The 15516-nt window shown below is 43.9% G+C and overlaps 1 protein-coding gene across 1 annotated transcript in view; it reads left to right on the top strand.

The window, feature by feature from the left end:
* LOC106580280 (SET-binding protein) overlaps positions 1-14278 on the top strand; it is a 97461-nt gene extending 83183 nt beyond the window's left edge. Inside the window, exons 4-5 of the mRNA XM_045703362.1 lie at positions 2027-3074; positions 9463-14278. Coding sequence (XP_045559318.1) covers positions 2027-3074; positions 9463-9932 — 1518 coding nt within the window. The 3' untranslated portion in view covers positions 9933-14278. The remainder of the gene's footprint in view (positions 1-2026; positions 3075-9462) is intronic.
* The last annotated feature ends 1238 nt before the right edge of the window (positions 14279-15516 follow it).

The following is a 15516-nucleotide window of genomic DNA, read 5'->3' as shown; positions in this document are numbered from 1 at the left end:
TCCTCCTCTGGACTGTATGTATTATCCAGTACTGATATGACCTCTCCTCTGGACTGTATGTATTATCCAGTACTGATATGGCCTCTCCTCCTCTGGACTGTATGTATTATCCAGTACTGATATGACCTCTCCTCTGGACTGTATGTATTATCCAGTACTGATATGGCCTCTCCTCTGGACTGTATGTATTATGCAGTACTGATATGACCTCTCCTCCTCTCCTCTGGACTGTATGTATTATCCAGTACTGATATGACCTCTCCTCTGGACTGTATGTATTATCCAGTACTGATATGATCTCTCCTCTTCTCCTCTGGACTGTATGTATTATCCAGTACTGATATGACCTCTCCTCTGGACTGTATGTATTATCCAGTACTGATATGACCTCTCCTCCTTTCCTCTGGACTGTATGTATTATCCAGTACTGATATGACCTCTCCTCTGGACTCAATGTATTATCCAGTACTGACATGACCTCTCCTCTGGAGTGTATGTATTATCCAGTACTGATATGACCTCTCCTCTCCTCCTCTGGACTGTATGTATTATCCAGTACTGATATGACCTCTCCTCTCCTCCTCTGGACTGTATGTATTATCCAGTACTGATATGACCTCTCCTCTGGACTGTATGTATTTTCCAGTACTGATATGATCTCTCCTCTCCTCCTCTGGACTGTATGTATTATCCAGTACTGATATGGCCTCTCCTCCTCTGGACTTTATGTATTATCCAGTACTGATATGACCTCTCCTCCTCTGGACTGTATGTATTATCCAGTACTGATATGACCTCTCCTCTGGACTGTATGTATTATCCAGTACTGATATGACCTCTCCTCCTTTCCTCTGGACTGTATGTATTATGCAGTACTGATATGGCCTCTCCTCTGGACTGTATGTATTATCCAGTACTGATATGACCTCTCCTCCTTTCCTCTGGACTGTATGTATTATCCAGTACTGATATGACCTCTCCTCTGGACTGTATGTATTATCCAGTACTGATATGGCCTCTCCTCCTCTGGACTGTATGTATTATCCAGTACTGATATGACCTCTCCTCTGGACTGTATGTATTATCCAGTACTGATATGGCCTCTCCTCCTCTGGACTGTATGTATTATCCAGTACTGATATGACCTCTCCTCTGGACTGTATGTATTATCCAGTACTGATATGGCCTCTCCTCTGGACTGTATGTATTATGCAGTACTGATATGACCTCTCCTCCTCTCCTCTGGACTGTATGTATTATCCAGTACTGATATGACCTCTCCTCTGGACTGTATGTATTATCCAGTACTGATATGACCTCTCCTCCTCTCCTCTGGACTGTATGTATTATCCAGTACTGATATGACCTCTCCTCCTCTCCTCTGGACTGTATGTATTATCCAGTACTTATATGACCTCTCCTCCTCTCCTCTGGACTGTATGTATTATCCAGTACTGATATGACCTCTCCTCTGGACTGTATTTATTATCCAGTACTGATATGACCTCTCCTCTGGACTGTATGTATTTTCCAGTACTGATATGACCTCTCCTCCTCTCCTCTGGACTGTATGTATTATCCAGTACTGATATGACCTCTCCTCTGGACTGTATGTATTATCCAGTACTGATATGACCTCTCCTCCTCTCCTCTGGACTGTATGTATTATCCAGTACTGATATGACCTCTCCTCCTCTCCTCTGGACTGTATGTATTATCCAGTACTGATATGACCTCTCCTCCTCTCCTCTGGACTGTATGTATTATCCAGTACTGATATGACCTCTCCTCTGGACTGTATTTATTATCCAGTACTGATATGACCTCTCCTCTGGACTGTATGTATTTTCCAGTACTGATATGACCTCTCCTCCTCTCCTCTGGACTGTATGTATTATCCAGTACTGATATGACCTCTCCTCTGGACTGTATGTATTATCCAGTACTGATATGGCCTCTCCTCCTCTCCTCTGGACTGTATGTATTATCCAGTACTGATATGACCTCTCCTCCTCTCCTCTGCCAGGTGGTGGTAAAGCTGCAGCAGCTACATGTGTCTCACCGACGCTACGCATCCTGCTACCCCCAGCACCCCTACCCCTCCATCTTCCGCCTCAACTTCCACCATCACTACTACCCCCTGACCTATGACCCCTACCCCTGTGACCCCGCCCCGTACCTTCGCAGGACCGCCGAGCTCAAGGCCAAGAGGAGGCGCGGCCGGCCCGCCAAAACCAGCGAGCCAATCACATCCAAGCTGCCTTTTGTCCAGGGGTTTGGGTATCCGCTGGCGGGGGGGAACTACTATGCACCATATGCCATGCCTTATGCCCCGCCTCTGAGCCTGGGCTACTACGCCCCATCACCCCCCCTCTACCTTCCCCACCATCCCCACGGCCCTTCACCACCCTCCCCCTTCATGAGGCCTGCCGTCCCCCCTCCGAAGTTCCACTCTGGGGGCCACTCCAAGCTCCAGGCATCTAGCGGCCCACTGCAGGGCTCCTCTGGTCGGGGAGAAGGACTGGGATCCTTGGGTGGTGGAGTTCTTGGAGGGGTGAGGCTCCACAAGAGGAAACATAAGCACAAACACAAACATAAGGAAGAAACCAACCTCCTCTCACCCCATGACAGACAAGAGCTGGGCGGGCTCTTCAGCGGTGCCAAGACCAATGGGCTGCTCAACCTGCTGACTGACAGGTGGGAGATGACCAACCAGAAGCGTCAGGAGAAGCAAAGGGGGGGTGGGAGAGGCTCTAGAGGGGGATCCAGGGGAGCGATGTTTGCATCGAACCCTCTCTCTTCTCTCTCTATGGACCATGTCCAGTTTCGCCAACGCACGTCCGGAGAGCCAGTGAGCAGCTTCGTGAGCAACTACAGCAGCCAATCACTGCGGCCAGATTTGACCTCTGACCTTTTCAGATTGCGGGAGGAGAAAGAGGAGGGCAGTGGGCATGGCAGAAGGAGGGGCTTAGCAGTGTTCGGAGAGGAAGGGGTGATGTCGTTCCACAATGCCAGGAAAGAGAAGATCCATGAAAGAGGAGAGTCCTTCCACAGTTCCAGCCCCACTATAACAGGTAACAACCTATTACTATTCTATTAGACTTATTACCGTGTTGTAACACAGCCCCACTCTAACAGGTAACAACGTATTACTGACAGTAACAGGCTTATTACCATGTTGTAACACAGCCCCACTCTAACAGGTAACAACGTATTACTGACAGTAACAGGCTTATTACCATGTTGTAACACAGCCCCACTCTAACAGGTAACAACGTATTACTGACAGTAACAGGCTTATTACCATGTTGTAACACAGCCCCACTCTAACAGGTAACAACGTATTACTGACAGTAACAGGCTTATTACCATGTTGTAACACAGCCCCACTCTAACAGGTAACAACGTATTACTGACTAACAGGCTTATTACCGTGTTGTAACACAGCCCCACTCTAACAGGTAACAACGTATTACTGACAGTAACAGGCTTATTACCATGTTGTAACACAGCCCCACTATAACAGGTAACAACCTATTACTATTCTATTAGACTTATTACCGTGTTGTAACACAGCCCCACTCTAACAGGTAACAACGTATTACTGACAGTAACAGGCTTATTACCATGTTGTAACACAGCTCCACTCTAACAGGTAACAACGTATTACTGACAGTAACAGGCTTATTACCATGTTGTAACACAGCCCCACTCTAACAGGTAACAACGTATTACTGACAGTAACAGGCTTATTACCATGTTGTAACACAGCCCCACTCTAACAGGTAACAACGTATTACTGACAGTAACAGGCTTATTACCATGTTGTAACACAGCTCCACTCTAACAGGTAACAACGTATTACTGACAGTAACAGGCTTATTACCATGTTGTAACACAGCCCCACTCTAACAGGTAACAACGTATTACTGACAGTAACAGGCTTATTACCATGTTGTAACACAGCCCCACTCTAACGGGTAACAACGTATTACTGACAGTAACAGGCTTATTACCATGTTGTAACACAGCTCCACTCTAACAGGTAACAACGTATTACTGACAGTAACAGGCTTATTACCATGTTGTAACACAGCCCCACTCTAACAGGTAACAACGTATTACTGACAGTAACAGGCTTATTACCATGTTGTAACACAGCCCCACTCTAACGGGTAACAACGTATTACTGACAGTAACAGGCTTATTACCATGTTGTAACACAGCCCCACTCTAACAGGTAACAACGTATTACTGACAGTAACAGGCTTATTACCATGTTGTAACACAGCTCCACTCTAACAGGTAACAACCTATTACTATTCTATTAGACTTATTACCATGTTGCAACACAGCTCCACTCTAACAGGTAACAACGTATTACTGACAGTAACAGGCTTATTACCATGTTGTAACACAGCTCCACTCTAACAGGTAACAACGTATTACTGACAGTAACAGGCTTATTACCATGTTGTAACACAGCTCCACTCTAACAGGTAACAACGTATTACTGACAGTAACAGGCTTATTACCATGTTGTAACACAGCTCCACTCTCACCAGATATCTGATTGTTCAGATTTAGCTCAAAATATATTGTTGTACTGAGGCAGTACATGCATTAATTCTTGTCCCGATAGTGGAAAACAATTTCAGTAGCTGCTTATTATTCTGTTTTTACATCAAATGTATATATATGATGTGGATAGTGTTTTAAGGTGTCTTCCCAGTTTTCAAGCAGCCAGTTGAACATGTGTAAGCCTACAGCAGACAAAGAGGCAGTCAGCTCCTAAAGCACCAAATACTGAACAAATGTGTTTGTGGTACATTCTGTATTCTGAGTGCAGCGAGCACATCTGGCCAGAGAGAGAGAACGAAACGCATGGGTGGAGAGGTCTATAATTCACCAATCTCTCCCTCCCTCCCTCTCAGCCTGCCAATGGTTGGTCCCAGAGATATATGATTCCCAGGTTGTGATTTCTATTCTCCAGACAGGCAGTAAAAGGCAGTGGCTGTGTTAACAGAGCTGGCTACCAGCCAGGACTTTAATGAGTGGGGCCTAGTCCAGCGGAGGGGGAGAGAAGCCAGGGGCTCACTTAGATTACATCCCCCTCCCCAGGGGTCCCATGGGAGATGACTCACGCACACACTACCCCCCTCTCTAACTCCCTTCTTCTACCCCTTTTTCTCACTCTCCCTTCCTCCATCTCTTCTACTGCTCTAGACAGGGTATACCCCTTCTTTCTCTTTATTCCCTCACTCTCTCCTCTCCCTGTTCCCCCTCTTTCCCCCATCTTCCCAGCCTCCCCGTCTCTCCTCCCTCCCTCTCCACTCCCTCTTCCCCATCTTCCTCTTTCTCTCCTTCCTCTCTCTCTACTCCTTCTTCCCTGTCTCCCTCTCTCCTCTCTACACCAGCATGACTTACTGCTACGGCCACAGACCAGCCCTAGCCCAATTAAAACACACACAGACACACTGATCTGAAACGTATATTATTCTCCACTCTTGTGTGATTGAATGTTTCTAAATAATTTCCTCCTGTGATTGAATGTTTCTAAATCATTTCCTCTCTGTGATTGAATGTTTCTAAATCATTTCCTCCCTGTGATTGAATGTTTCTAAATCATTTCCTCCCTGTGATTGAATGTTTCTAAATCATTTCCTCCTGTGATTGAATGTTTCTAAATCATTTCCTCTCTGTGATTGAATGTTTCTAAATAATTTCCTCCCTGTGATTGAATGTTTCTAAATCATTTCCTCCTGTGATTGAATGTTTCTAAATCATTTCCTCCTGTGATTGAATGTTTCTAAATCATTTCCTCCCTGTGATTGAATGTTTCTAGATAATTTCCTCCCTGTGATTGAATGTTTATAAATCATTTAAATCATTAATTGCTATATTGTAATTATTTCGCCACTATGGCCTATTTATTGCCTTACCTCCCTTATCCTACCTCATTTGCACACACTGTATATAGACTTTTTCTATTGTATTATGGACTATGTTTGTTTATTCCATGTGTAACTGTGTAAAATAGTCTGTAACAAGTGTTGTTTTTGTGCACTATGGTGGATCGATTCATAATTATTTAAGAGAGCAAAGGTTTGCTTTATCTTGGCCAGATCGCAGTTGTAAATGAGAACTTGTTCTCAACTAGCCTACCTGGATAAATAAAGGTGAAATAAATAAAAATAAAAATGTCCTCCTTGATAGAATGTTTCTAAATCATATCCTCCTGTGATTGAATGTTTCTAAATCATATCCTCCTGTGATTGAATGTTTCTAAATCATTTCCTCCTGTGATTGAATGTTTCTAAATAATTTCCTCCTGTGATTGAATGTTTCTAAATCATATCCTCCTGTGATTGAATGTTTCTAAATCATATCCTCCTGTGATTGAATGTTTCTAAATCATATCCTCCTGTGATTGAATGTTTCTAAATCATATCCTCCTGTGATTGAATGTTTCTAAATCATATCCTCCTGTGATTGAATGTTTCTAAATCATTTCCTCCTGTGATTGAATGTTTCGAAATCATTTCCTCCCTGTGATTGAATGTTTCGAAATCATTTCCTCCTTGGTTGAATGTTTCGAAATCATTTCCTCCCTCTGATAGAATGTTCCGAAATCATTTCCTTCTGTGATAGAAGGTTTCTAAATCATTTCCTCCCTGTGATTGGGTGTTTCTAAATCATTTCCGCCCTGTGATTTGATGTTTATCTGAGCCTGATTAGAACTGTGTGTCTGCTCCCACTAATCAGCAGGTTCAACTGCACCTGACAGCAATCTCTCACCATCATTTGCATAAAAGCAGGTCATCCTTTTTACGGAGTTAATGAAAGTGATTTTCTCTGTGTATGTGTGCACACCCACGCACACAATATAATTCATCCTCCTGCAGTTGGCTAAAAGCTCTGGATAGCAGTGTACCTTAAACACAGGTCTAGGATCAGCTTGCCATACCAAAATCTGAAATAGTTAAACAGGACACAGAACTGACCTCAGACCAGTAACTTTATTGTCCACTGGACTGAGACAGAACTATAGATACTGAGCTCTAAGTACTGCTGAAGGTAATCATTTTTATGATGCTAATACACTGAGTGTACAAAACATGACAGGTGAAATCTATGATCCCTTATTTGATCCCTCAATCAGTTTAGATGAAGGGGAGGAGACAGGTTAAAGAAGGATTTTTTTAGTCTCGAGACAATTGACAAATTTATTGTGTATGTGTGGCATTCAGAGGGTGAAGGGGTAAGACAAAAGATTTAAGTGCCTTTGAACAGGGTATGGTAGTAGGTGCCAGGCACACCCGTTTGAGTGTGTCAAGAACTGCAACGCTGCTGGGTTTTTCACGCTCTATAGTTTCCTGTGTGTATCAAGAATGGTCCACCACCCAAAGGACATCCAGCCAACTTGACACAACTGTGGGAAGCATTGGAGTCAACATGGGCCAGCATCCCTGTGGAACGCTTCCGACACCTTGTAGTCCATGCCCCGACGAATTGAGGCTGTTGTGAAGGCAAAATTTGGTGCAACTCAATATTAGGAAGGTGTTCCTAATGTTTTGTACACTCAGTGTATGCATCTCATAAATTCCTGTCCATGTGTGTGTGTCCGCGTGCGTGTCTGTGTGTTTCTGTGCCTCACAAATTGCTACTACTCAGTGCTAGTGTATTGTCTCAGTAGAAGAGAATCTATGGACAGGAGGCTTTATACGTTATCATGATCGTATTATGATGCAGGTCTTATCTCAATACCATTGGGCATGTTTACAATACTAGAGTTTGGACGAAACGTTTTAATGTCTTTTAAAATCATCAGCAAGCATTTGATAGCTATGAAGACCAATGATGGATTCAATATGAATTAATTTGTGTGTCATTCAAATGTATTTTGGTCTAATTATCGCTTTGTTAGCCTTAGTGGTTAGTTAGTACTGTTACATTGTCACAGCTTAGAACAATGTGGAGGAAAACCCTGAAATACTGAGAAACCACACTGAATAGGAGAGGAGGTAGAGAGAGGTAAAGAGAGGAAGAGAGCAGGCGCGTTTAAAGGCGGCTGTTTTTGGGCCTGTTGTGTCTGATTGTGCTATTCCTCCATTTTGGCTTTGGTTCAATCTGGGAACACTGCCCAGAGAAGAGGGGGTGGGGCTAGAGAGGGAGAGAAGATCTGAATTGCATACTCCTCACATCCTCTATCCTCGTCTCCTTCTCAAAACCCATTGAACGAGAAAGCCAGAAGTCCTTCCCAGACAGCAAGAGCGAGATAGGGGAGAGAGAAGGGGGGGAGGGGGGGTGGAAAGAGAAAGAGCTGTGTGTATGAAGGGCAGAGTTCCCAGTTCATCAGCACGAAGGAAACAATATGTCTCCAGTTTCCTCTGCTCAGCCAATCTTATGCTGAATTTGTGTGTGTGTGTGCCTGCTTGTGTGTGCATTTGTGTTATTATCTGTGGTGCGTGTGCGTGTGTCTGGCCTGTTTGCCAGCCGGTGCTCCAGATGCGTAGAAACACTGTTGTATAGCGACACATTTAATGGCTGGACACATTTCTGTGGGTTTCCTGCTAGCAGAATGGAAGCTCCTCTCTCTCTCGCTATTCATCAATCTCTTTCTCTGTCTCTCTCACTATCCATCTCTATCTCCTCTCTTTAGCACAGGATGGAATCTCTACTTCTGTTTCAGCGGCAAGGCAGGCCTGAATATGGCGGAAATTAGCAGGAAGGAACTCAAACAAAAAACAAAATATTTCAATGAGCAGCAATGTGGGCTTTTTGTTGGTATTCAAGACAATTCTTTCTTGGTAACATTGTCTTGTGAACCCCCTAATGTAGCTTTTGTTTCATTAACTGTTAAACAGCTGATTTATGTCTTGTAAACCCCCCCCCCTTCTCCATCTTACATTGTCAAAGTGCGGTCCCACATCTAACTCTCTCCTCTCTCTCTCCTCTGTCTGTCTGTCTCGCTCTCTCTTTCTGTCGGTCTTTCTGTGTCTCTCTCTCTCTCTCTCTCCCTCTCGGTCTCTCGGTCTCTCTCTCGGTCTCTCTCTCTCGGTCTCTCTCTCGGTCTCTCTCTCTCTCTCTCTCTCTCTCTCTCGGTCTATCTCTCTCTCCCTCTTGGTCTCTCTCTCTCTCTGTCTCTCTCGCTCTCTCTCTTTCTATCGCTCTCTCTCTCCCTGTCTCTCTCTCTCGGTTTCTTCTCTCTCTCTCTCTCTCTCTCTTTCCTCATCTTTTTTTGGTCTATCTCTCTCTCCCTCTTGGTCTCTCTCTGTCTCTCTCGCTTCTCTTTTTCTATCGCTCTCTCTCTCCCTGTCTCTCTCTCTCTCTCTCTCGGTCTATCTCTCTCTCCCTCTTGGTCTCTCTCTCTCTCTCTCTCTGTCTTTCTCGCTCTCTCTCTCTTTCTATCACTCTCTCTCTCCCTGTGTCTCTCTCTCTCTCTCTCTCTCTCTCTCTCAGGTGTTCCAGGTAAGAGGAGATATAAGCGTCATGAGGTGGAACAGATCCACGGTGAGGTCAGGAGGATGTGTTCTCTCAACAATCAGAGGAGCTTTGAGCACGTGCAGAAGATCCTGCGTGTGAAGCGTCTCCAGCGCCAGGCCAAGACCGGCAACAACGTTGTCAAAAGGCGACCTGGTCGCCCCCGGAAACACCCCATTGATGAATTTGAACCCAACAATTACGGGAGCGACATAGGGAGGGGCTTTGGGATGCCGGTGCTGGAGAGGTGTGTGGACCTACCGGGCAAGCGGAGCTTAAGACCAAGTCCCGCCCCCCAGCCTCTGGAGTTTTCCAATCACGACTCAATCTCAGTGGCTATTGAGACGGTAGTTCACAGAGCACGTTCTCTGGTGCCCCTACCGACCAGAGGAGGGAAACGCAGGGGTAGACCCAGGAAGGAAGAGGGAGGGGATATGGCGTTTCATTAGCTAATCAGACAGCAGGACAGTTGCCGATACAGATGAGCTCTGGCCTATCAGAGAGCTGGTGAGAGGAGCTAACACTGGCCTTAGCAGCCAAAACAGACGTCAATTCTGGGACCTCTGTGCACTTTGACCAATTGGCCTGTCTGTTTCTCTTCTATGATTGGATGTAAGGGGTGTGACTGCAGTAGGTCTCTCTGGAGTAACATTAGAAGAGCAACAGTGTTGCACTCTGAACGAGTGTTCCTTCTGAAGACGGACAATGACACTTACCATACATGTATGTGAAACAATGATGCATACGGTACTTTTAATATGATACTGTATGGTACTTTATGGTACAATATCTGATACTATATGGCACTATTTGATAAGGTACTGTATGATACTATGGTACTATACGATATGAAATACAATGGTACTTTATGATAGTCTTTATCTGAATGTGGCAATAGCCACACCTTTACCAGCAGACAGGGGGTGGTGATTGGTTAATATGATATTGTGCAGCTCTGCTTAGTTTTGCCCCCCCCCCCCGCCGCAGAGATACTATAAAGGCAATATGCTGGACTGAGCCTCCCTGGCCTTTACAGCTATGATCTAACTGTACATAGGAACATACTCTACTTTTACCTGCCTTTTACACCGCAGAATACAGCCCATTTACATGTACTGGCTCATATCAAACTGAAATGTTGTACCATAGTCCATAAATGTGGGGATTGTGGTTTTATAACCAAAAATAGACCTGGATGTGACTCAAGACATGTTTGTTTTCAGACTGAAGGAACCACGTCTATCCATTCATTTATTCTGTGTATATAAGAAGGTCATCACATACATGGGAATATCAGGGGTGTTTGGTGAAACCTTAAAGGTCAACTTTGGGCAAAAACACAAAGATAACGGCTTTTAACTGTATAACTGATCAATGCTCCATCATACCAGGTCATTTAATGCAACAAAAGAATATATAGATAAGATATTTGGCTAAAGAAGTGCCATTTCCTACCGATCTCTAGAGCTTCTGTCCAAAAACAAATCCTGTGAAATGACATCTACACATGGAGGAGATACTGGCTAGCTACAGTGGCTAGCTTAGCTAACAAACTAGCTACGTCAGTCGTAGCGTAAGAACAGAATGACACGTCAATGAACCACCAACACCTCATTTCTGTTTGAAAATTGAGAAAGAGGAGGGGTTGGACCATTTTTTTGTGCCCAATGTCGACCTTTAAAGTTGGTTTTAATTTGCTATATAAACATACACTTACATTTAATCAAAGTCAGCACTTACATGCTTGTTCTAGCCTTACGATTTGGCCTTGACTTCAATGGTGGACATCCATTCAGAAACGTGCATTAATTTAAACCATTTGAATATGCAGGATGCTCAGCCAATGGCGTCAAACCTAAGCCCAAGCCTGAGATTTGATTGGATAGTGAAGCTGGAGGAGGACTAATGATCAGTGTGTGGTACTCTGATGGTTTCTATCTGAGTAGTGGTAGAAAAACAACAATTAAGTATTGGAATAGGGAACCAAAGTCTCCGAGTTTTACGTGTTTCACAGACTTGTCAGACAGGTGTGAGGTTGTCAGTGTTCTCATTCTACAGCTAAACACACAGGACATTAGATGCTAGCTAGCTAGAATGTTTTCAGTATTTCATAAAATAGCAGTAGGTATGTATTTCATTGGGACCTATGTCTAATGTAAACTTGGGAAGCCTCTCCTCTCTCTGGGAGGTTCTTGTCAGCTCCAGCAGTTCTGCACGTGCCTTATGTTTGTTTCTTAAACCATCACATCTCATTCTGTGGGAATTAAAAATGTAGAGAAGTCACTGAGATTGAAACCATGTACTAACGATTGTGCATTTTCGACATGTGTGTCTTAGCCACCACAACACGGGCACTACCTATGTCCCTTTGCAGCCATACGTACAACAGGCCTGATTCCATTTCAGGTTCCACGCCCCTTATGCTCACCCCTGGCTCTTTGGATTGAACAGATAAAGAGCTCTGTTAAGCACTCTATTAGAGAGACAGGTGGATCCATCACCATGCAGTATTTTCATATCTGAGCTGTGAGGAGCAGAGGTGGTAGGAGCAAGGGAAAGTGGACTTGGATCTAAATGGAACCAGGCCCCCCGGGCTGTGGGCGTGCAGGCTGTGCCAGGGGAGTTCTGGTGGGAACCATGCTGTCTTACGTAGTTGTTTGCTATGCATCAGGTCTGGCCTGAGCTGTCTGAGGAGTCCACCCTTCCACATAGACAAATAAGTGTCTTATTTACCCAATAAAACATGCAGTCATGTATCCAGAAGTGTGAATAATATCAGTAATAATTTGTAAAGCGTTGTGCAGAAAGTGACTATCATTTCATGTCAACTTTAGTGACTGCAGCTCCCTGCAGTGCTGCCTTAATCAGAAGTCAAGCTCCAGTAGTGAAGTGTTTATCTGTTGTAAATAGTCTGTTCTGTTGTGTTCTGCCTGCATGGATACAAACTGGCCTCAGCTACATATGCTGGCATATCCCCTCAACCAACCTAAGCCCATCCTAGAACACTGACCTATCTTAGTCAACATTAGACATTAGAACCAGCAATAGCCCTTTAGTCAGTCTCTATCCATCAATTAGAATTTTCATCAAACAGTCATAGCAAGGTTAAGATCCCAGGACCTGTGCCAGCCTATAATAATGACTCTTGTTGCACTTCAGCCAAGACCAAGAACCCCCATTGGCTAGCAGCTATACTCCCCTCAGCCAATTGGTGCCTAGTGCAGAAGTGCGTGTGTGTGTGTGTGTGTGTGTGTGTGCACAGAGGGCATTACCAAACCACGTACTCAGACCACGTGCTCAGAGGGCATTACCAAATATACACCTGTCCTTGTCAGTGTGTGTGTCAGTTCTAGGCCACTTAGAGAGAGCAGAGACTGAACTGGATCTCATAACCAAACTACACCTTTCGCAGGAGGCCTGGATCTCTCTAACCGGTTCTAGGGTCTGGGTGTCTGAGTGTGGTCTAGTGGTAGTCTAGGTTTGGTCTAAGGGGTCTAGATTTGGTATAGTTGCAGTCTAAGGGGTCTATAGACTTCAAGCTTGGCAGCTCAGTATTCCATGGTTGGTCTCTGATGTTGGAGTTAAGCCACTGGGATCTGTCTGTTTCTCTACCAGCCGATGTTCCGGTGCCTTCTACAGCTGACTAGTATTGTTCTGATCCTCTGCTTTAACTACACACAGAGACCGACCGCATGGTCCAGTACGGTCAAGGTGGGTTTTACGTTCCCTGTTGTGTACTGGATTCTGTATTCACTCTGGTCCAACTGTATGGCTGGTATGACTACAAGTAGAAGTTGCCCTTAACCACAGATCCAGGGTCAGATCACCCAACCCTAAATCATAACTTTCATTATCAGGGGGATGAAAGAACATCTGGTCCTGGATCAGTGGTTAGGGAAGAGTTCTACCCCTCCACACTTAGGCCAGTCTGACTAGTCCAATACAGCCACTGGAGCTGAATCATACTGCATGCATCTCAAATCACTCCCTACACCCTAAGTAGTTTACTACTACAGAAGACTATATGGAAAATATGGAGTTATGTGAGAAGCAGCCACAGTCTCTACTAATATGTGTATTCATTAACATATATGTTGTGTTTCTACGCTATAATGTTGTTCAAAGCTGAACATGCAGATGAAGCGTCGATGAGGAAACCAATAAATGTACTTTGCAAGAGCACAAAGTGAGCTCTTAACTGTGTTGACATATTTGAGTTTGTATACATAGTGTATTTGAACCTTTTTACTAGTGGGTTTTCCTTTATTTGCATGCTCCACTTGATTGTATTCATCAATATTTTAGACAAGCGGAGAAGTTGAATTTCAATTGAATTTGGAGCAAGACTTGTACATTGTTTGATATGTTTCTTTTTGTAATGGATTTTTAATTCATAAAGCATTTTTGTACATTGTATGAATATAAAAAATTGCAAATATTTGACATAGAAATAAGTAAATACTTAGATGGGCATGCATATGCATATATCCTTCTTAGTATGTATGTGTAAATGTACACATATTTTGTATTTGCCTTCTCTCATATACAGATATATGTAATATGCACATATACATGCAATGTATATGTATATCCATGTCTGCTGGCATGCTTCTGGTCATGTTTACCTATCATGATCTTGTAGTCTATTTTTTTTATTTCTTTTCTCTGAGGAAAAGCTTGTTCTTTTGCTACCGTTTTCCTGGCTGGCAGCATTGGGCACTTATTAAGATGAAATACAGTTGAACTTGTTCATGTTATTCATTGTGTGAAATAATAAATGAATTTATTGAAAGCTGATGATGTCATTGATGTGTTTGTTCTGACCTCTTATTGAGGTAACCTTCCACAGGGGAACATCGGTGTGTGTTCCAAGTGCACCCTGTTCCCTATATAGTCTACTACTTTTGACCAGTTCTCTGCGTGCGTGCGTTCGTGCGTGTTAGATGGCTGCAGTAAGCTGTGCAATGCTGCAGAGACCCACAACTCTGTCACACTTCCACACACACATGCATACACACATTTCCACACTCTACTAGCTTGCAGAGGATCACACACAGTCTCACACTTACATTTTACTCTCACACCTACATTACAACACACACGCGCGCATAATGTCCTCGCTATTAGCGTAACCTACAGAGTAGATACCCTCTACTTTCGCCCTCTGTTAGCTCATCAAGAGCTGTGCAGGGTAGGCTGGGCTGCAGGCCACTCTGTGATTGGTGTAGGCTAAGAGGGAAGTGCCTTACCATTGGCCGCTGCCACCTTGTAAAATTCTCCTGTTGCCATGGTTGCAGTGTGAACTGCCCAAATGTGTGTCTGTGCGTTTGGTGTAGTGCTGATGGAAATGTTGGCACCGGTGTTATTGCGCTAAAATCATTCCTCTGATTGAACTCTGGAATGTAGTGCTGTCACACTTAAATCTCCCCTCAGGAGCCCATGTTTGACTGATCACAATGCTTGCACTGGTCAGTGCACTCCTCTTTACCCTAGGGTCAGGCACCTAACACATTTAAAACATCAAATCATAACTCTACCAGCAGATAAATAACACATAGCTCACCAACTCAACAATTAGTATTTTTTCGTAACAGATGAAGTGATTTCTAGCATTGCCATCTATTGACTACCACAACTCTCTCCACAGATCGAATCTGCCTTTATGAAAGGTTACAGGGTTAAAGGATAGATGTACTAAACATTTGCGTCTCTTTTAGAACTGAAAAGTGAAGGTCAAAACACCATAATAATATACTCCATCACCACAGACTGTTGAAGTCTGGTCAGTACTGGGAGTTGGGCCTGTTCTCTAGTAGAGTGCATTGCAAATGGCACCCTATTCTGTATATAGTGCACTACTGTTGACCAAAGCCCTATATGACCTGATCAAAAATAGTGCACTATACAAGGAATCACAGGAGGTTGGTGGCACCTTACTTGGGGAGAACGAGCTCGTGGTAATGACTGGAGCGGAATAGGTGGAACAGTATCAAATACATCTATGACATGGTTTCAATATGTTTGATGTCATTC

This window comes from Salmo salar, chromosome ssa20, assembly GCF_905237065.1.
Source record: "Salmo salar chromosome ssa20, Ssal_v3.1, whole genome shotgun sequence".
NCBI classification, from domain to species: Eukaryota; Metazoa; Chordata; class Actinopteri; order Salmoniformes; family Salmonidae; genus Salmo; species Salmo salar.
The sequence above is the reverse complement of the archived record's forward strand: the minus strand, read 5'-3'. Positions and strand labels throughout refer to the sequence as shown.